We start from the raw sequence: 20,629 nt of genomic DNA, 5'->3' as shown, positions 1-20,629 counted from the left end.
CAGATCCTCTCCTGGGAGAGTGTGCTCAGGGCTGACTGACGGAGCTGGCCAATCTCACTGGACATTTCTTCTCCCAAGCCATCCTATTTGCACCATCATTCACTCTGTCATCCAAACCAGGAACCTCAGGGTCACCTGCCACCCTTGCTCCTCCCTCAACCATCACTTCCAAACACTCTCAGTGTCCAGTTGATCTCTCCCCCCAAACAGCTCTGACCTCTGCCCTTCCTCTCCGTCCCCACTGCCTCTGCCCTGATCCAGGCCCCCACTCACCCTTGCTTTGATTATTGCAACAGCCTCCTACAGTGACGCCAGACTCTCTCCTGAATCCATCCTCCTCCTGCAGTAGGAGGCCACTTGTGAAGATGCGGGTCTAATGGTATTTCCTTCACTTAAAACAAAGCACCCCATCACCAACAAAATCAGAAGTTCAAGCATTTTGGCACTGGTGCCTACCTATCCAGCATGTTCTACAGCCAGGTCCCTTCACACCCTGTGCTAAAACCTCTTGTGGTTCCCAAAGTGCACAGACACCAACACGCATTCATGCTGTGCCATGCTGCTCCCCTGCCTGGAGGGCTCCACGAGCCTTCAGAAAGTGCGATTCAGCCTTCAAGATCCAGTTTAAGCTCTAAGGACTCTCCAAAGTTCTCCCCAGTGTCTTCTTCATCCCCCAGGGGAATCACTTCCTCCTGGTTCCCACTATATGCGGCACAGACTCCTGTGACAGACTTGCCCAACTCTATGCAAGTTTTAACTGGTCAGGAGCCTGCCCAGTCCCTGCTAGACCACAAGCTCCTCCAGGGCAGCACCTGCCTCTCCATTCTCCTTCTGCCCTCGGTACCCAGCACATCCCCAGCCATACGTGGCAGCTCATGCGTGTGGAACTGGGGTTCTGGATTTTGAGCTACCACACACATCAGTGTGTGCGATGCTTCCTGACAATACTAATTCAGATACCAGACTAGGGTCACCAATAGGGACACAAATGGAAGAAACTCCAAATATTTTTTTCCCATGTATACTTTGAAATATGATTTTTGGGGGGCTGACCCAGTGGCATAGTGGTTAGGTTTGTGTGCTCTAATTTGGCGGCCTGGGGTTCAGATCCTAGGCACGAACCTACACACCACTTATCAAGCCATGCTGTGGCAGCTGTCCCACATATAAAGTAGAGGAAGATGGGCACAGATGTTAGCTCAGGGCCAGTCTTCCTCAGCAAAAGGAAGAGGATTGGCAGCGGATGTTAGCTCAGGGCTAATCTTCCTCACAAAAAAAACTTGATTAAAAAAATAATAAAATAAAATACGATTTTTTGCTCAGCAGTCCTACTTCTATTTTAAAAAGTGGTTCTTTTAAAGAGCTGAGCTGAATCATTCGCATGGCTCCCATACAGACCAGTAAACTCCCCAGAGATTTCCTTTTCAGAAAGAATACAATAAAATTCTGTGATCTTCTTATCCCTCAAGACACTTGTGACAGCTCAATGGGACATAGTTGTAGTTGCCACTAATGGCTTCAGCTAATTCTTGGCAGTTCTTTCCTACAGCCTGTAATAAAAGCTCACACTTACCAAGCATTTCTTACTCGGGGTGTTCTAAATGCAGGACCTGGAACACCTTACTTAATCCTCACAACTAACTTACCAGGGAGGGGCTCTTACCATGCCCATTTTACAGAGGAGAAGCTGGGAATGGAGAGAATAAGTAACTTCTAGTGACTAGCAGTACTGGGATTAGATCTGTCTGTCTGCAGAGCCAAACAGGCTGTTAACCACTACAGTCGGCCGCCTTCCCAAACGTCAAATTAAAGGCCTGAGGGAGAAAATGCTGCACCCCCTGCAACCGGTCTTTTGAGAGGGCAGCCTCACCTCCCCCGCTGCTCAAGCACCTGTAATCCCAGGAAGAGAGGGGCACATATGCCAGGCACTTCTGGGCCAGGCAGAGAAGCCCAGGGCAATGCAGGAAGCTTGTCATCTGCCACCGGTTGCATACAGTGTGTTCTCAGCAGAGATCCCAGTGCCACTCTCCTCTCAGAGGCCTGCAATGGCCTCTGAAGATGTCTCCAGTCCTTTAGTCTCTCCTCTCCTCTGCCAGGACCCCAGAGAGAGAATTCTAAAACTCAGATCCAATCGTGTCACTCCTCTGCCTAAAACCTTTTCACTGGTTCCCCACTGCCCTTGGTGTAAAGTCCCAAATTGTTAATGTGGCATTCCCTTGTCAACCTATAATGCCTTACCTCACATTGTCAACTTTCATACCATCATACTGAACAACATGAGGCTTCTGGAATGAACTAGAAGTTTGCTTGTCTCTCCCTCTCTAAGCAGAACACCTTGCCCCCTCATTCGCACTTGGCTAAGCCCTCCTGTCCTTCTCAATGCAGCTCCAGCAACATCACTCCTGCCCAGCCTTCCCAGGACCCTCCCTGTACCCAGGCTGAGCTAGCACCTTCCTCTGCTAGGCTCCCACAGCTCTCTGTTCCTGCTGCTACCAGCATTTTTTTTTTTTTTTGAGGAAGATTAGCCCTGAGCTAACATCTCCTGCCAATCCTTCTCTTTTTGCTGAGGAAGACTGGCCCTGAGCTAACATCTGTGCCCATCTTCCTCCGCTTTATATGTGGGACACCTGCCACAGCATGGTTTGCCAGGTGGTGCCATGTCGGCACCTGGGATCTGAACCTGCGAACCCCAGGCCGCTGAAGCGGAACATGCGAACTTAACTGCTGTGCCACCGGGCAGGCCCCTGCTACCAGCTTTTTTAGACCACATTTCAACTATTTGTTTACAGGTCAGTCTACTTTAACCAGAACATGAACTTCTTGAAATAAGAATAATAGCTAACATTTATTGAACTCTTATTATGTGACAGACGTGTTTCTAGGTGTTTTACATGTGTTAACTTTTCAAATCTTCATGACAACTCTACGTTATCACCCCTGCTTTATAGATGAGAACACTGAGGCATGGAGAGGTTAAACAATGTGCCCAAGGTTACACAGCTAGAAAGCTGTGGAGCCAGAATTTGAACTCAGGAAGTTTGGCTCCAAAGCCCACTCTTAACCACTATAATATGGGATCCGTGCCTCTCCAGGCAAGGACACTGTTGTTGTCATATGGGGAATGAATGAATGAGGACTGTCTCCAGACTGTCCAGATCTGACAAACTGGCAGAGCAGGGCCCTTAAGGAGCACTGGAGCAGCTCACAAGCACTATTTACAAACAAGGATTCTTTCGGCCTTACAATGACATATTCTGCTCTTCCTTATCTCATGCAAAGCTAAAAGAGGGAAACACGCCCAGCCCAGAGTGACTACCCTCTTCCCCACAGCTCTCAAAACCAAGCAAAGCCAACCGGTTTCCTCCTATGACTTAAAACAGAGCAAAGTCTATCCTGCCACCGAAGGCAGCTGTCATCTCTTCCTTCCGCCAACAACTAGGCATCCTAAGGAGTGGGGGTGGGCAGAAAAAACAGGGTGTCGGGAATCCCAATGCCCCTACCCACTGCCTGGAAGGTGAGACCAAGCGGCGTGGGAATGGGCGGGCCTGACGGGGCACAGCATGTGAAACAGTGACCACAGCAGCAGGCTCTCTCCTTGGAAAACGCCGGCCGAACGGAGCATGGCAGGCAGGCAGCTCTGACCCGCACCTGAACGCCGCCGGGGATACGAAAATTCCCCAGCAGCCATGATGCCCGTGCCATCAGGTGAGGGCTCCCGGAGGAAGCCCCGGCTGGCCCTCCCTGGGGACTCGTTCTAACTTTCAAGTCACTCTCGGGGTCGGGACGGAAGCATGGAGAGGCGGAGGGTGTCTCTTGGGAAAAACCTGGCTGGTTCAGATGCTGGTGCCCTCACTCACCGGCCGAGGGATTCCAGGTAAGGCTGGCAGTGCCCCCCTCCCAGGGCTGCGGCGGGACCGAGGCTCCCCGCGGCCGCCCGGGACCCGGTGCGCGGCAGCTCCCGCCCCCGCCGCCCGGGAAGGGCAGCCTCCGGCAGAGGACGGGGCGTCCGCTGTTGCCATTTCTGCCGCACCCGGACGGCCTCGGGCTGTCACCCGGGTGTCACCGCCGCGGCCGCTGAGGCCCGCCCCCCCAGCCCGCACCCCCCGCCAGGCTCCCCGCTCCGGGACCCCCGCCCTCACCTTCCCCCGGGGCTCAGCGCTGCTCGCCCATAGTCCGTAGCCCGGAGCCGGGGCTGCTCGGCGCTCCGTCCCGGGGGGCCGGGAGCCGGGCCGGGGGCGTGGAGCCGCTCACCGCCGCCTCCCAGCGCAGCTGCCCGAGCCGCCGCCGCCACCGCCGCCTCGCTCCATGGCTGCGGCGCCGCCACCTGACAACGGAAGTGACGCACCGCCCCCTCCTCTCGGGCCGAGCCGCAGCCCCTCCCCTCTCCCCGGGCCCCGCCCCTCGCCCGCGTCCTCGGCCCCGCGGCGCGGGGGCGGGAGCCATCTTGACGATGGGCGGAAGCCTTCAGGCAAGAGGCCAGAATCCGATGGCTGATTGGTTAAGAGCAGGGTCTGGGCCGAAACATGTGAAGCGATTGGAGTCCGATGTGCTAAAGGGGCGGTACTTACCGCTGATCTATGCCTGCGGTGAGGCTGGGCTGGACGCACCATCCCCGCCCCGACTCCGCAGAACCTCGCGTGCCCTACACTCGCCCGGCCGGGTTGGGAGGAGTCTCCAGTGGTTGGAAGATCGGCCAGTTGTAGTGTATTGGTTAGAAAAATGGCTCTTCCTTGATCCCCATTTCTCGGTCTCTGGAGCTCGTGCGGAGAATGCTGCGGTTAGGTTCAATAAACGACAGAATTCCTGTCGCAGCCTTCACAATTCATTTCCCTCTAAGACCCCTCGCTTTTGTAGCAACCCCGCTTCAACCTATAGAGCCCTGGAGTCTTGACCTGGCAGGGTTACGGTGAAGAGTTCCTATGAACGATTCCAGCTATCTGACCTCAGTCCCTCCTGCTGCAGTTTCGGTCCCTTTCTCCTCCTCCTCCAGCAACCACGCCCTCCATGAATCAGCTTCTTGCACCAGCAGATGAGCCCTTTAAAGGGATTGCATCAGGCTGGTGACTCACTGGGGCCCTCCTAGAGCCTGGCTTCCCTCCTCTGGCAAGCAGAAGCAGCTAGAAGGGCTCAATGGCAGTAGCACCAGTGATCACGGCTCCACGTCTTTGTCTCAGAGGTGTGAGCCAGCGTGCTTGCTGCATAGGACTAGCTAACTCCCCGGTGTCTTTTCAGCTGTCCCCTGGGTCACTCTGTATCCATGTGTGGGCACGCGTGTCTAAGCCTGTGGGCACTGCTGGGTTTTCCTAGGGCTTTTGGCCAGGCACTTACGTGTATGCGTGTTTGTCATCTCCACATAGGAGGTGCCAGGACATGAGAGTTAGTGCGAGTGAGTCTGGCTGCCTCCTCCCGGGTCCATCTCTTTGTCTCTCTGAATGCCCGGTGCCCGCTGATCTGATATGGCTGAACTACAATAGTAATGTAAACAGCTCCTACTGTTGTGTCACAGGCTGTGTTAAGCACGTTAGAGACATCAGCATTAGGAGTCTATTTACAGATGAGGAAGCTGGAGCCCTGAGAGGTGAAGTAAACAGTCCAAAGACGCACAGCTAATAATGGCAGGACTATGATTTGAACCAAATCTGCTAGATTCCCAAAAGGCTGGATTTGAGTCCTTGCTGTGTCCCTGACAAGCTGAGTGACTACCTGCCAGTTCTCTAACCTTCCCCATCTGTCAAAACAGGGGTAACACGTGGTGGGATCCCCGTGAGGATTCAGTGAGTCTGGAAACATCTTCTCCTAGCACCTGGGAGTAAGAGCGCTCACACTCATCTCAGTGACGGGGATGACTGGCAGTCAGGCACGAAGGAGCCAGCCCCGGCCCACCAAGCTCCTCTCTCTGACAAAGGGAAAAACCTAGGGATTCCGGAAGCCCTGACTCTGACAGGAACAAGTTTTGGTTTTTCCAGAGCTCTAATTATCAGCTGGATGAATCACCTGGAGCTGACACCATCATCCCCGCCCCCGGGAAACTCTCAACTGATTCAAAATATAGGATTTTAACAAAGAAGAGGAGGAGGACCAGAAAGAGGGGAGGACAAGAGGGAATGAATAGAAACTAAAGGTGCCAGCCAGAGGAAATGAGAAACTGTCATCAGGACACCAGCATGAGGAGACCACTGCTCCACACACACACACACATACACACATAGGCACGGTGACATACTCTCCTGCTGGCTCTCCAACTCTGGGCATACTGGCAGATGGTGCTGCCATAACAAAGTGGTGCCTGTCACAACAGTGTGAGATGGTTGCTTGACAAGGTATAGGCAGATCTGCCCATCACGGAGGAGAGGAGGAGAGCTTCAACCCTGGGAAGCTTCCTCAGGCTTCTGAAACCCAGCAAACTCTACTTACTGCCTGGGCTTCTGGCTTCTCTTTGTGGACAAGCTCCAAGGCCTGGGGATGGTAAGTTTAGAGCGCCAGGCACATACCTGGTGGCTGGGTACCACCACTGAGGTGAGCAGAGCATTGCTTGTGCTTGTCATCAGTGTGATGTCAGGAGTGCCAGGAAGCAGAATAGTGTAGTGTAATCATTAAGATCATGGAGTTTGAGCCATGCAGACCTGAGGTCAAATCCCTACTCTGCCGTTCACTGGCTCTTTGACCCTGAGCAAGTCATTTAATCTTTCTGGGCCTGTTTGCTCATCTGTAAAATGGGGCTATTAATATTTCCTCCCAGGGTTGTTGTAATGGTGAAATGAGATGATTCTTTCATTTCATGAAGATGTATGGTGTGCCCACTATGCACAGAGCTCTGAGCTGGAGACCCAGTGGGACAAAAAAGACAGCCACTCTGCCCTCCCAGAGTGTGGAGCGCCCTGGCGCAGGGCCTGGCCCGCAGTGAGAGTCAACAAGCAGTAGCTATTTTCATGAGGACCATCTTGGCATTCTGCCACTGACTTCATCGTGGGACCTGGGGGAGAGCCCCTCCCCCTCCCCCCTGAGGAAACTGGGCGTCAGTTTCCTCAACTGTAAAATGAAGGAGGTGGACTGGATCAGTGGTTCCCAGCCTCCTCACCTTCGAAGCTTCTTTTAGTATTCTCCCTCCACATGAGCCTCATATTTGGTAAGACTTTGTCTCCCAAGGGATTCCAGTTTCCTTTGAGGACCCTTCAGCCAGGAGGCCAGACTGGAACTCACGGAACTGACATTCTCCTTCAAGTCCCATCTAGCTGAGAACTGGAGATGCCGCGTCACTTGTACGGCCCGCCAGGGAGATCTGAACGTCAAGCCGTATGCCCACTCAGCTCTCCTCAGAGCCCTGCCCAGATAGTCCCCACCCCAAAATGGGAGAGACCCCTGAACTCTTCTCTCCTGGAGTGGGAAGGGGTTGGGGGACACACCGTGTGCCCTGAGCACTCAGAATTCCCGGGGACTCAGTCATCAACTGGGCCCCCATGTTGGTGTCTGTGCATGCTTGAACAAAGGCCATGGCAATGAGTACCACAAACCCAAGCTCTGATGGAGCGATGACATTTTGAAATATGTTTTTCCTCTTTTCCTGGGTGTCCCTCAGGCCTTCCCTTATGCAGATCGTTAGGTTACTCTGCATTCATTATGTCAGGAAACAAATGATACAACAGAATGCAGAGTTCATTTTTAGCTTTTGAATTCCAGAAGCCTAGCCTTCGGGGAGGAATGGAAAGAATTTCTGTGCAGAAACACATTGAGAAAACCGTGCAACCAAGGGGATCTGGGAGACCGAGACTTAGCGGGTGGTCCCTCAGAGAGAGAAGCTTCTCCTCAGCCTGGCAGCTGGAGGGCATCAGCCGGGTCTCAGGGTCTGGAAGCAGGAAGAATTGTGCTCCTTTTCCTGGTGGAGCGCCAGGAAGTAACCAAACCCTCTGAAGAAACAGCTGTGTACTGCATGCGGGCAAACAGGGCCTAACCATCCCAAGATCCTCAGAATTTCCTGGGCCTGACTGGCCTGGGAAAAGTAGAATAAAAATCTGAATGCTGAGACAGGTGGGCGGGGGGAGCAACTCAGCAGACGAAAGACCAGAACAAAACGAGGACATCTCAGTGGATGCTAGTATGATGGGATGACCACCAGATCAGGCCACCCTTCCCACACTTTGGCACCTTGAAAGGAAGTGCCCTAACATTCAACCAATTCCAAGAAAAGTTGGGGGAACTTTGAAGTGACTGCAATTAAGTTTCTGCCACTCTGGCTAAGTGAGGTAAAGCAGGAATTCAATCAAGTTAGAGAAAATTCAAGCTATATTACTGACACACCAGAAATTGGAACCAGCTACACTCCTTACCGATGAGGCCTGGTATCATTTGTTCGCCCCTGCCCCGCCATTTCTTCTGCCTCGCCTGCCTCTCTCTCCTCCGTCAATAGTCACGATGGTAGTCTGTCATTGCTGCTGACCCCCAAGCGTTCCCACCTCAGGACCTTCGCTCTGGCAGTTTCCTCTCCCTTCCTTTGGTTCTTTAAATGGCAGCCCCCTTCTCAGTTTAAATTTCACTTCTTCAGACCACACTCTCCAAAATAAAATCACCTCTGTATTTTCTCTCAAAGTGCCCTGTTTATTTCCTTCATGACATCTGTAAATATTTTTACTTTTTTTGTTTGTGGTCAGTCTCCCCCTCTACAATGTCAGCTCCTTAAGGGCAGGACCCTCGTCCATCGTGATGTTCCCTCAGAAGCTAGCATTATGACCAGAATTACTTGTGGAGTGAATGACCAGTGGCAGTTAGGACATTCCTGGCTTGCCATAGGCTTGTAGGCACTGAGCTTTCTCAGTCCCCACCCGGGCCCCTGACAGCCTTTCCCAGGAATCCAGGAATGGATGTCAAAAGACCCATCACCTTGGGGCTTGAAGACTTAGCTGTGCTCTACCCCAGGGATCAGCAGGACTGTGTCTCAGTGGGGCTGGTTCCTCTCCTTCCCATCTATCCTCCCAGAGCCTTGCCTAGGAACGACAGAGGGCCCACTGGGTCTGGTGCACGATGCTCACGGAATATGTCCTGAGCCTCTCTTCTCAGCCATCTGCGCTAGGCCTCCCACTTCCCTCCCTGGCCTCAGGGTTCTCCTTGCCCTGCTGAGGATGTAGAAGCCCCTGGCGCACCATTTAAAAGCGTCAGAGGTACACCTGTCCTCCATCCCTAGGCCAAACTCCCAGCACACGCCCTCTTCAAGGTTGGAAACGTTTGCAGACGTGGGGAACCCTGGCAAGGGGGGCTGCAGTGAGGACTCCCCCCCAGTTCATTATTCCAGACAGGGTGGCTGTCTCCCCACGTGCTGCAAGGACGTGGGCATTTCCACAGGGAGGATGTCCCTTCTGTGCCTGCCCTCTGCTTTTCTCTTACCAGCAGTCACCTTGCGGTGTCGATCCCCTTAACTGTAGCTGTCAGAGGGGCCTGGAACCTCAGAGATGTGGTTTTCTCCCTGCTAGGACCCACTGTTCTCTCCTGAAGGCAAAAGGCAGAATGTAAGCAGGTTCCAGGACCCCTGGGCAATGAAATAAATACAGTGTGCAGAAGAATCATGGGGGGGTGCAGATATTAATAATGTAGATTCCAGGGTTCCAGATTCCGGTTCATGTTGGGGGAAAAGGGGAACCAGGAAAGTGTCTTTTCTAGACACATCCCGGATGGTTCTGATGAGGTGGTCCAAGGACAACAGTTTGACCAAGACTGGGCTGGAATGTGAATGCAATGACCTTGGGCTACTCGTGCCCACATGAACACTCCTCGCTCAAATCTCCCTCAAGAAATGAAAGCATCTAAGGTCAAGGGCCTTGCCTTACTCAAAACTCGGGTGTGGGAGTTCTCAGGCTGGATCTCATCTTGTGGTTCTTGACCACCTCCTCCACTAGATTATAAGCCCCTCTTCAGAAGGGACCAAATCTTACTCGACAATGTGCTCAGCAGAAAGCCTGGCACGTGGCGGCTGCTCTGTGGATGTTTGTTTGATGAAGACAAACTCTCTGGTTCCATGGGACAGAGCTGCTTTCATTGAAACGGTAGTTTGCTAGCAGCTACAAGAAAGACTTGGGTTCTAACCTGAGAAGCCCTTCTTCCCTGAGGACCTAACAAGTCTGAGTCGGAGCCTGATTTCCTGCTGTTGGATGAGCTCCCACGTTGGAGGGGAGGGCCCAGGGTTACTCCAGCCTCTCTACCTAAGGAAACGGCAACGAGACTAACAGCCCCTTCAACAGGGAATCGGAACAGAAAAGCCACTTTCCACCTGACCAGACTGAAGGACCCTCCTACAGTCTCCAGACTGTAGTCCTCAACTTTGCTCATATTAGTCTCACCTGGGAAACTTAAAAAAACTCCCCAATGCCCAGGCCAAGCCCCGTACCAGTTACATCTGAATAGCTGATGGTGGGACACGTGATTCGGCTGGGCAGCCAAGCTGGAGAGTCAGCGCCCCACTGTACAGAACCAACAGAGAGCCCGGCACACATCAAGCAGAAGCACGAGGCACTGGCTTGTTTGTATCCAAATTTAGTTTTATGAGAAAACAAACACAATTGCAAGAGAAACCGGGACACTTAGGGGTGGCTCAGGCTGAGCACATTTAATAACACTCACTGGGAGAGGGTTGAAGACTATTTGAGAGATTCTCTAAACCAGTATATCAAAAGATTCAGATACAAATGATCAAAAGGGAGGATTTTCACCTACCCCAAGGCCACAGTCAGAAAAATAGGATTCTGCGTCCCAGGGTGAGTCTGGGAAGTAGAACCCTATGAAAGGCAGCTGTGACAGGTGGTGTCTGTCAGAGACATCAGTTCTGGGCTGGGCCCCATCCCTTCCCAGGTTCTGGGCAGCGAAGGACGGCAGACAGTTGGCTCAGTAGAACGCTGGAGGAACCTGAGTGGGGACTGGAGCTTGCTCATGGGACAGGCTCATTTATACTTTTTGGAGGGAAATTCCCGCCGGCCTTGGCCCTTGCCGCCAAAGTTGCGCACCCGATGGATGACCTGCAGCTGCTGCTCAATGGTGGCGGTGATGTTCACATCATCTGGGATGTGGACGTAACGGACGTTACGGCCCGTCACAAAGAGGTCATCCAGCTCGACCCGATGCCCCCAGCGGTCTGTGTAGGTGACGTTGGCCAGGCGGATGTTCATGAAAGCATCAACATTGTCTATGCGTCCCCGGGCCACGCTCTCATCCCGCAGGTCCACAGTGGTTACCTGGCCCTGGAGGCCCTGCAACAGGATGATCAGGCTGTTCTCTGAGATGGTCCGCTCCTTCACTGAGTGGCTGACGGCCATTCTTCCACACTGCTGGCTGCTCCCTGTGGGAGGAGCACACAGATGGGAGCTGCAGCAGGTGAGGGGGTGCAGCTGCCAACTCACCTCCACCAGGTTCTAGCACAGAATTCTCAGCATGGGCTCCCCCCAGCCTGTGTACTTCCCCAATTTTTGTGTCAATAGAGCACCCTTAGGAGCCAGGTACTCATGTGCACACCTCAGAATCCTCATACCACCTTGCAACGATTATACTTATTTTATAAATGAGGAAAATACGGCCAGGAAACTTAAGTAATTTGCCTAACATCATAAGTTGATAAGTGGTGGTGCTGGGATTCAAATCCATGGCGGCCCGACTCCAAACCCCACATCAGCAATTCTGAACCCTCACTGCATATTAGAATCACCCAGTGAGTTTCTACCTGGCTGCCACACCCAAGAGATTCTGATTCATTTAGTCAGGGGCGCGGCCCAAGTATCCTATTTTTTAAAAGCTCCCAGGTAATTCTAATGTGCATCCAAGTTTGAGAACCACTGATCATCTAGAGTGTAATTTACACCCTTGCGACTCAAAGTATGGTCTGGGGGCCAGCAGTCTCAGCATCACCCAGGCACCTGTTAGAAAGGCAGACTCTCTGGTCTCTCCCCAGACCTCCTGAAGAATCTGCGTTTTAACAGGGCCCCTAGATGAATCACCAGTTCTCAAGCGTTAGTGTGCCTCAGAAATCACCTGCAGGACTTGTTAAAACAGATTGCTGGGCCTCACTCCCAGTTTCTAACTCAGCCCGTTTGAGGTGGGGTCCAAGCATGTGCCTTTCTAACATGTTCTCCGTTGATGGTGATGTTGCTGGTCTGGGGGACCACACTCTGAGAACGACTGGTCTACACCATGCAGCCATCCTATAAGTAGAAATTTAGGTAACTAATTGAAAAGAATAGTACCACGTAGGTTTTGAAGGTAGAGAAAGCTACGTTGGAATCCCCACTCCACCCACAAACTCGGTAAACCTCGGACAGTTACTCAATGTCTCTGAACCTGTTTTCACATCTATTAAACCACAGGCTACATGAGGCTTACAGAATCTCGCTACATTGAAGGTACTTTCTTCTGCTTTCAACGCGCCCCAATATTGTATTAACGTAACTTTGTCTTATCTATCCCCTATTTTCAGACGCTGAGTGGATGCTGGTGGAATTTTCTTTCCTTAAGACCTCACTCAGAATCCCGACAGGGCTGTGCAGGGTGGCATCAGGTGGGGCAAGCCAGCCCACACCACTGATGAGCGAGGCTGGGAGCTGGGCCGGAAGAGTCTAAAGACCCCACCCAGGCTTCCCCAGGAGTACGCCAAAGCAAGGGGTTGGGGTTGCAAAGAGGCAGGCCCGGGCTCTCGGACGGGCTCTGTCACTTCCTAGGAGGGACACCTCGAGCCAGCCACTTAGCTTCTGCAAGGCCGTTAGCCCATCGGTAAAATGGGGATGGGGACGACCCTTTACTCACAGAGCAGTGGGAGTGGGCTTGCGGAGATGCGCTATACTCAGCAATTCGGGAAGAAAACGCTGCCCCTGCTCCCCGCCGCTCTCTGGAGTTCCGGGGTACCAGGCTCCCCAAACCCACCGCGCCGGATCCCTTCCGATTTCCGGGTCCGCGGCGCCTCGGAAGCTAGCAGACGCCTAAGCGAGCTGGCTCCCTCCAGCAGCGGGCCTCAGAAGCCATGGCAACGGCGGAGCCACTCTGTCCTCCCGGAGCATAGAGAGCACGTCAGCGCGCCGGGCCTGCGCCACGGTGGGGCGAGCTCAGAACTACAATCCCCAGAATGCCTCGCGGGCGCCGTGGCTCGCGCTCTTGCAGTCCTCGGCCTACGTCATTGGATTCTCTCTTTCATTGGAGTCATTCATTCATTCAGTAAATATTCATCAAGCTTTCGCCAATGTGTCAGGCTCCTTCGCAGGCTCTGGACGTAGAGCGGTGACTAAGGACACAAGCTCCCTGATCTGATGACCCTTTGATTTACTGGGGGTGTGTGTGGGGAGTCGTCTATAAGAAAACAAACAAGAAAATTACGATAAAAGTTCTTCAGAGGATTAAAATAGGGTGATATGATAGTGGCTGTGTGGATGCTTAGGGATGTCCTGCGAAGGTGACATTTGAACTGAAACGAATGGCATGAAGACGACCTTGTGAAAACTAGGAGAGAAACATTGTAATTGGAGGGAAAAGCTGGCGCAAAGGACCTGGTGGGGATGAGCTTGACAGATTAGAAAAACAGGTTCGGCTGGAACGTCCGTTATGTCCTTCTCAGTGTTTGACCATACTGACTATCCTCTTCGTCTTTTTTTTTTTTTCTGGGGCATTGCATCATTTGGTTTCACCAGGCCAGTAAGACTGAGGAGAGTGGTGTGACAAGAGGTTGTAGAGGAAGGCAAGAGCCAGAGCATTTAGGGTTTTGTAAGCCAAGGTAAGGAGTTTGGATTTCTTGGCTAGGAGTGCTGGATCTGGAGGCAGTGCCTGGGTTCAAATCTGCTCCTTGCTAACTATGACTTTAGACAACTTAACTATCCTCTCTGTGCCTCAGTTTCCTTGTCTATTACTAGAAGTGCAATAATAGGCTATCAAAGGGAAGTGACAGGATCTGATTTACTTTTTTTTTTTTTTGCTGAGGAAGATTAATGCTGCACTAACATCTGTTGCCAAGATTCCTCTTTTTTTGCTTGAGGAAAATTAGTCCTGAGCTAATATCTGTGCCAATCTTCCTCCACTTTATATGTGGGTTGCCGCTACAGCATGGCTGACAAGTGGTGTAGGTCTGTGTCTGATATCTGAACCCGTGAACCAGGGCTGCCAAAGCAGAGAGTGCCAGACTTAACCACTATGCCACTGGGCTGGCCCCTGATCTACATTTTTAAAAGGTCTTTCCGTATAGCCTTGGAAAAGTCGCTCATCTCAGCCTCAATTTCCTCAGGAGAAAAAAAGATAGTCTATGTCAGAGAACTGTCATAAGGTTTGAGGGACCTTCATTAGTGTGTGAAAGCACCTGGCACCTAGGAGATGCTCACTGAGAGTTAGGCTGGTTCTGTTCCTTCACTCTCTTGTTCATTGGTTTCCATCTCCCCAGGAGCCGGCCCTTTTCACCAGCGATCACAGGTGGCCTCTTCTTATCCTGAAAACAGAAACTTTCTCCTCCATGCAAGCTTCCCCTTCCACAGTCAGACTTCTCAAGAGAGGACTCTATACCGGTGTTTCTCCAAGCGTAGTCCCTTTTCCAGCCTCGTATCTGTGTGACACTGGATTTTCTTCGTGTCCTTCAACCAAAAGAACACATCACACCGGACTAACTGCAGAAGCAGATTCGAGAATCCAGCTGACTTCTGTTATGACAGACATTAAAGAGACTTGCAACAATGTAAGATAATGTCACTCTTCTCCCCAAACTTTGTCTTTTGGAAAATGTAATTATTTTTAATAAAAATATATTATGTTAATGGGTCTATTATCGTTATTTTTACATGAATGAACATTAAAATTTTCAGTTTTATATATAGGTGATATATTGTATATCTATCCCAGATAAGCAAACGCTTTTGGGGGTTTTCAATACTTTTTAAGAGTATAAAGGGGTTCTGAGACCAAAAAGTTTGAGAACTGCTGTTCTCTCCCGAGGGCTTTCACTTACTCACTCAACTCACTGTCATCTGGCTTCTACCCCCAAGACTCTACTAACTTCTCTGGCAAAGGTTGCTAATAATCTCCTTACTCATAAGGAGAACCTTTATCTTCTTTCTTAGTCCGTTTCCCTGGATTCTTCTCAGTGCTTGACGATATTGACCATCCTCCTCTTTGGTATTTTTTTCTCCTGGGGCATTGCATCATTTCATTTCTCCTGTTTCTCTGATTGCTTCTTCTCCATCTCTCCTTTTTTTTAACCCTACTCTCTTCTCCTGCTCCCCAAACGCGTGTGCTTTCTCTGGGGCTCTCTTCCCAGTCCAGCTCTCTACTTGGTCGTGTCTGTCTCCACGCCATCTACCGCATGCGCTGAGTCCCTTGTCTAGGTCTCCAGCCCAGACTGCTCTACAGATCTCCATTTTCCAACTGTCTGTTGCTGATTCCCACATGTCTTACTGTACTTGACACTCAGCACGTCTATGACACAAATTCATCAAGTCCTTTCAAAATCACTTGCTGCTCTGCATTTTTCTATTGCTGTGGTTGCTACCACCATTTTTCAACTACCCAAGTTGGGCACCATGAATAAACTTGACAACTTCTATCACTGCTTGATTCCCCGACACCTGTCACAAGCACTGAGCCCTGCAAATTCTTTGAAGTGTGTCTCCCATCCTTCACTTGCCTTTTATTTACTCTGACTGCCACCACCCTAGTTGAGACCTTCTTTCTCTCACTTGATTCATCAGAAAAACCATCTTACCGGTCTTTGTGTCTCATGATCCTTTGCCAACAAAGTACAATTATGATCTTATTATTTACGTGCCAAGAAAACATTCAATTCACTAGCAGAATAAAGGTTCCAGTGCTGACACTGATTTGATTCCAACCTACCTTCCAGCTGGATCTCCCCCAGGTGCTCTACCCAAATTCTCCAACCAGTGTTTTTTAAAATGTGGTAAGGGAGCCAGCTGCCTTATTGTTATCTGGAATGCTTGTTTAACCCAACCCCAGACCTACAGAATCAGAAGTGGAGTCTGCAAATTGGCACATCTAACAATGCACACTAAAATTTGAGACCCACTGTCCTCTCTAGTCAGACTCAGCCACTCAGCAACCCCCAGACACGCCCTGTACTCGCCTCTGCCTTTGCTATTCTGCTCTGTCTGCCTCAGATCCTCTCTTATCTGTGGATGTTAAGTCCAGTCCCTCCCTCAAAGCCTAGCTCAATCGCTGTACCTTTCTGAAGTCTTCATTGATTCCCCCAATTGTGAGTGACGGCTCTCCTCTGACCCCTATGGCATATCGCTCACTATAGGTTTGCTTGTTGCCTGCAGATTCGCTGTGTTGATCTACGTAAATCTCACCTCTCCTACTAGTCTCCTGAGTGTTGAGACAGGGAGAAGGTCTTAGGAGGCCCAAACGCTTCACACTACAAACCACAGTTGCTTGAGGAACACTGGGTTTTATGGATGTGGTGAGAAGGTAATAGGGATCTGAATGAAGATGTGGCAGTGGGACTGGGAAGAAGAGATGAATGTTAAAGATCCTGAAAAGAGCTAATCAGAATCCTTGGAGGCTGATTAAATCCAGAGTGCGGGTGGGAGGAGGAGGAATCAAGGATTTAAATTTTAACCCTGCATATCCAGAGAGATATGGCCAGCCCTGGTGGTCTAGTGGTTAAAATTTCCCTGCTGTGGCCCAGATTTGTTTCCGGTCAGTGAACTACACCACTCATCTGTCAGTTGTCATCCTGTGGCGACTACGTGTTGCTGTGGTGCTGAAAGCTACACCATTGGTATTTCAAATGCCAGTAGGGTGACCCACGGTGGACAGGTTTCAGCAGAGCTTCCTGACTAAGACAGACGAAGAAGAAGGACCTGGCCGCCCACTTCTGAAAAAATTGGCCAAGAAAACCCTATGAATAGCAGTGGAGCATTGTCTGATATAACATTGGAAGATGAGAGGACGATGCAAAAAGACAGGGCAGGGTTCCGCTCTTCCTGTACACGGGGTCAGTGGGAGTCAGAATCAACTTGAGGGCACTAACAACATACCCAGAGAGCTGGTGGCCCACTGATAGGAATAACAGGGTTGGGAGTGGGGATGCGGCTCATGCCTGTGGAGGATATCTCATTTTTTGGTTATTCAGCCACTGAACTCCTTTCCCCACATTTGGGGAAATCTGACATTCTATGAATTTTGGTGGGAGCTGGGGTTCTGCATCCCACTACTGATAATTTAAAGGCCAGATATTGTCTCTGATCTTTGTCAGCTACAGCATGGGCTTGTGACCTAAACTCAGGCGTTTAAATCTGGAGCAAGTGACACAAGCTAGCCGGGACTGCTTAGGCTCCATCCTGGTGTCTGCGTCATCCAGCGCCTTATTCCTGGGTGCTGCTGGTGCTGGAGTCCTTCCCTAGGCTGCCTACCCTTCCCTTTTCCTGGCCATTTTCTCATGGTTCTTCAGTCTTCTTGACAACTGTCAGTTGCCTGAAGCCCTTTCAGTACGTTCCTTTTCTACTTAAGTAGCCAGAATTGGTTTCAATTTTTTTGCTGCCAAAAACCCAAACTAGTACACGGCCCACCTGAATTTAATTCATTTCAGGAGCCTTGAATTTTTCCTTTTAGATGAGCTCTGTCGTGGTTCTGTTTCCAACTGTCAGAGGATCACAGAGTCCTGAGGGCCATTCCCAGGTCACCCGCTCCAAGTTACCACTCAGTGTCCATATGTCCTCGACAGACTCCAGTGACCAGCAACTCATGTCTTTGCCAGGTGTTCTGCTCCTTTGTTAGGAATGTTGATGGCACTAACGACTAACCACAGATGTAGTGGTAAATATATATTTCTTCTAAAATTTGCATCTCTCTCTCTACGGTTTCCTGTGGCTGTGTTGGTCTCTGTACTGGATGTGAACCAGACGCACGTAAGTTTTACTCATTGCTTCTAGTTCTTTTCTATGGAAAACTGTCCTATTTCGTATTATATTTAATTTTAGAAGTTCCCTCATGCCTTTTGAAAGTGAAGTAAATAAACATGATGTCAGTGTTAGACACTAAATGTGAGGTGATGTGGAGTCTCTCAGGGAGTGGGCCTGCCGCTCAGGTGAGGGTGGATACAGGGATTTGCAAGTCAATAGTAATGGTTGAAAGTAATGGCCTCTCTAAAAAAAAGGGATGCAAAACAATTTGCAGAAGAATGCAAACTAAGCACTGAAGGGCACATAAAACATTTGGTCAGCACTGGGGTGAGAGTAAGGGATGGGGGGAGGGCGGGCACCAGAGGGAGACTGAGGGATGAGATGAGAGCAAGCAATGGGAAAAAACAAGCCAGGGATGAAGTAAGGATCCTCTGGCAACTGACCTGGCCATCCTGACAGACTTAAAAACGGCTACATCAACATCTATATCACACAGGGCAATCCTCAGTCAGAAGCCACTGAGGGAGAGAGCGGAAGTATGGTCAGAAAGTAGCATGATTTGAGCCACCAAAGGGTGAGGGAGTTTTAGGAAGGAAGGGGCGTTTAGTAGGGCCAAGAGCCTTCAAACAGCCAAGGAGAATGGGGAGGAGGGAAGGCTATTGGATCTAGCACAGTGGGGGCCTGGGGACGGAGGAGGCGCCTGTGTAGGGAGATGGTGGTGGAGGCGGGGGAAGGTGAGGCAGCAAGGAAGCTGGAGGGCTGGCGAGGGCATGGAGAGGGACACAGGAGCAGCTGGATGAATTAAGACGGAGAGAACGAGGCCCTGGAGAAGCAGGGAGAAGGTGTGTGTGGGAGCAGTCTGGAGAGGAGCAGATCCTCTGCAGCCATTCAGATAAACATCTGAGGTGCCGAGAGAGCTGGGTGTGGCCAAGGGAAGGAAGGGCGTGGATGACAGACAGGCTGAGGTACAGAGGAGACAGGAGCGAGAGTGCACAAACCCAGGACTATCTTCTCATTGGCAACCGAAGCTGGGAGGTCTTCAGGTTATCCAGAAAACCCGGGTCAAGTGTCCTTGGCTGACACCACGACTTCCCCTTGAGAACCTGAAAAAATGCTGGCCCCAACGTTTCAGAAGGAAGTCAGGGAGTTTTATAGGGAGAAAGGAGGGCAGAGGGATCTGAGGCAAATGCGCACATCTAGGATTTAGGAGTGCGGGGTCTGCCTCCAGCCCTTCTGGGCTGTGCTAGTGGTGTGGCCTCACCGGGCTAACGCAGCCGGGGTTTCATGCAGTTCTGGGAAGTAACAGAGAAGCTAGTGCTATTTTTGTCAGCAGAGGCACCCACTGGCCAGAAACAAACAAGAAATGCAGCGTGTATGTAGGGGGGAAATGTTAAGGTCATCAAATAAGCCACGATAATTTCCATTGACCCTTGGAAAGCATCTTGACATTCTTATTGGAAAGGGGGTAAGTTATGATCTGAGAATTTCCTTCGCAGCAAGTCACGAAGCTCGGCAGGGGAGCTTCAGCTGTGAAGGCGGTTCCCTGGCCTAAAAACATCCCCTTTAACTCTCTCTGCTGTCAGCTGTCCAGGAATTTAGCAGCTGAAAAGGAGTTATCCAGGGCATAATTTCAAGAGAGTGAGGGGTGGGTAAAGGTTGTATTAGTTTTCAGGCTTGAATTTGAGTTTTTAGAATTAGGTATTGTATGGCAAATATATATTTCTTCTAAAATTTGCATCTCTCTTTCTACGGTTTCCTGTGGCTGAGTTGGTCTCTATACTGGATGTGAACCAGACGCACGTGGGTGAACGAGTCTGATCCTCGTTAGACTTCGGGATCTCTGGGATCCGCTTACTGTGCTGAAGTTTCTCACCTATAGGATGTGGATCTAAGGTGAAAAGTGAGTTTACCTTTAAAAAAGGTTAGATACTTATGTGGACTACATGGGATGACTTTCCTCTTAGAACTGAGGACTAAGTACATTTTTTTCCTCTCCCCCCTCAATTTTTATCACATCTCTTGGGAGGCACTGAAGTACTTTCGTTCAGAAGGCTTTTCTGGCGCTTCACCGTGCATAATCTGTAGGGCATTCTCACACTCTGTTAAGGACAAGAGAGGAATAGTTTGAAACTTAGTTGAGAAGAGGTCAGTCACAGACAAGCTGAAAGAGAGCAGCTCTATACCCCCAAGCATGGAGTAGGGGGCAGAAGGGGTAAAAATTCCCATCCTTAGGTCCCACCTGGGACAGGGCCTAGGAATCTGTAAACTCAACAACCTATCTGGGCAAGCTGGCTTTGAGCCACTGAACTAGTTCTTTCTCTCTCCTACAGATGAGGGGCTGAGGCTCGGGGAGGGTAACTGCCCCAGACGCAAGGGTGCATTAGGGGGCGATGGGAGCAAGGCCCAGCATCTTGGCTCTGACCGTGGCGTGCCTTCCCCTGAAGCACACTGGGCACTGCTGTGTGACACCCTCGTGCCTGTGGCCTGGTTGAAGTGAACACTGATGCCTTGTTAGTACTTGGTTTGCATTCTTGCCAGAGTAATCCCTGTCTTCTTTTTTCTTTGCCTCCTCCCGACTCTCGTGCTTTCTCTGGAAGCTCTAAACCACCGTGCAAATAAACTTGTTTTTCTCAATATTTGTGCAAGTCTAGAGACATGAAACTCCAAGATTGCCTCATCATGAGGCTGCCTTACCAGAGATCTGTATCTTGTTTATTTACCAGGAGGACAGATACGTTTGAAACCATCGGCATGGCTCTGGGGTAGGCGGAGGG

At 50.7% G+C, this 20,629-nt stretch overlaps 2 protein-coding genes and 1 long non-coding RNA gene across 11 annotated transcripts in view; 1 reads left to right on the top strand and 2 right to left on the bottom strand.

The window, feature by feature from the left end:
- STK40 (serine/threonine kinase 40) overlaps positions 1-4,976 on the bottom strand; it is a 41,881-nt gene extending 36,905 nt beyond the window's left edge. The window contains exon 1 of one of the 2 annotated variants that reach the window (XM_014840137.3): positions 4,569-4,976. The gene's annotated coding sequence lies outside the window, so the exon portion shown is untranslated. Of the gene's footprint in view, positions 1-4,139; positions 4,349-4,568 lie in introns of those variants that run through there. The other variant, XM_044770355.2, reaches the window with a different exon arrangement.
- Positions 4,977-10,502: 5,526 nt separating this feature from the next.
- On the bottom strand, positions 10,503-13,084 carry LSM10 (LSM10, U7 small nuclear RNA associated). The gene is made up of 2 exons (XM_070510373.1): positions 12,772-13,084; positions 10,503-11,317 (listed from the first exon to the last, which is right to left on the bottom strand). Exon 2 carries the CDS (start codon positions 11,292-11,294, stop codon positions 10,923-10,925), a length of 372 nt encoding a protein of 123 aa, XP_070366474.1. The 5' UTR covers positions 11,295-11,317; positions 12,772-13,084; the 3' UTR covers positions 10,503-10,922.
- A 5,497-nt stretch (positions 13,085-18,581) lies between these two features.
- LOC123285805 (uncharacterized) overlaps positions 18,582-20,629 on the top strand; it is a 28,413-nt gene continuing 26,365 nt past the window's right edge. For 7 of the 8 annotated variants that reach the window (XR_011503491.1, XR_011503487.1, XR_011503489.1 and 4 more), the window contains exon 1: positions 19,371-19,755. This is a non-coding gene — a long non-coding RNA (uncharacterized lncRNA). Of the gene's footprint in view, positions 19,321-19,370; positions 19,756-20,629 lie in introns of those variants that run through there. The other variant, XR_011503488.1, reaches the window with a different exon arrangement.

Source organism: Equus asinus, chromosome 5, assembly GCF_041296235.1.
Source record: "Equus asinus isolate D_3611 breed Donkey chromosome 5, EquAss-T2T_v2, whole genome shotgun sequence".
Taxonomy (NCBI): domain Eukaryota; kingdom Metazoa; phylum Chordata; class Mammalia; order Perissodactyla; family Equidae; genus Equus; species Equus asinus.
Note: the sequence above shows the minus strand (reverse complement) of the source record. Positions and strands in the feature narration are given on the sequence as shown.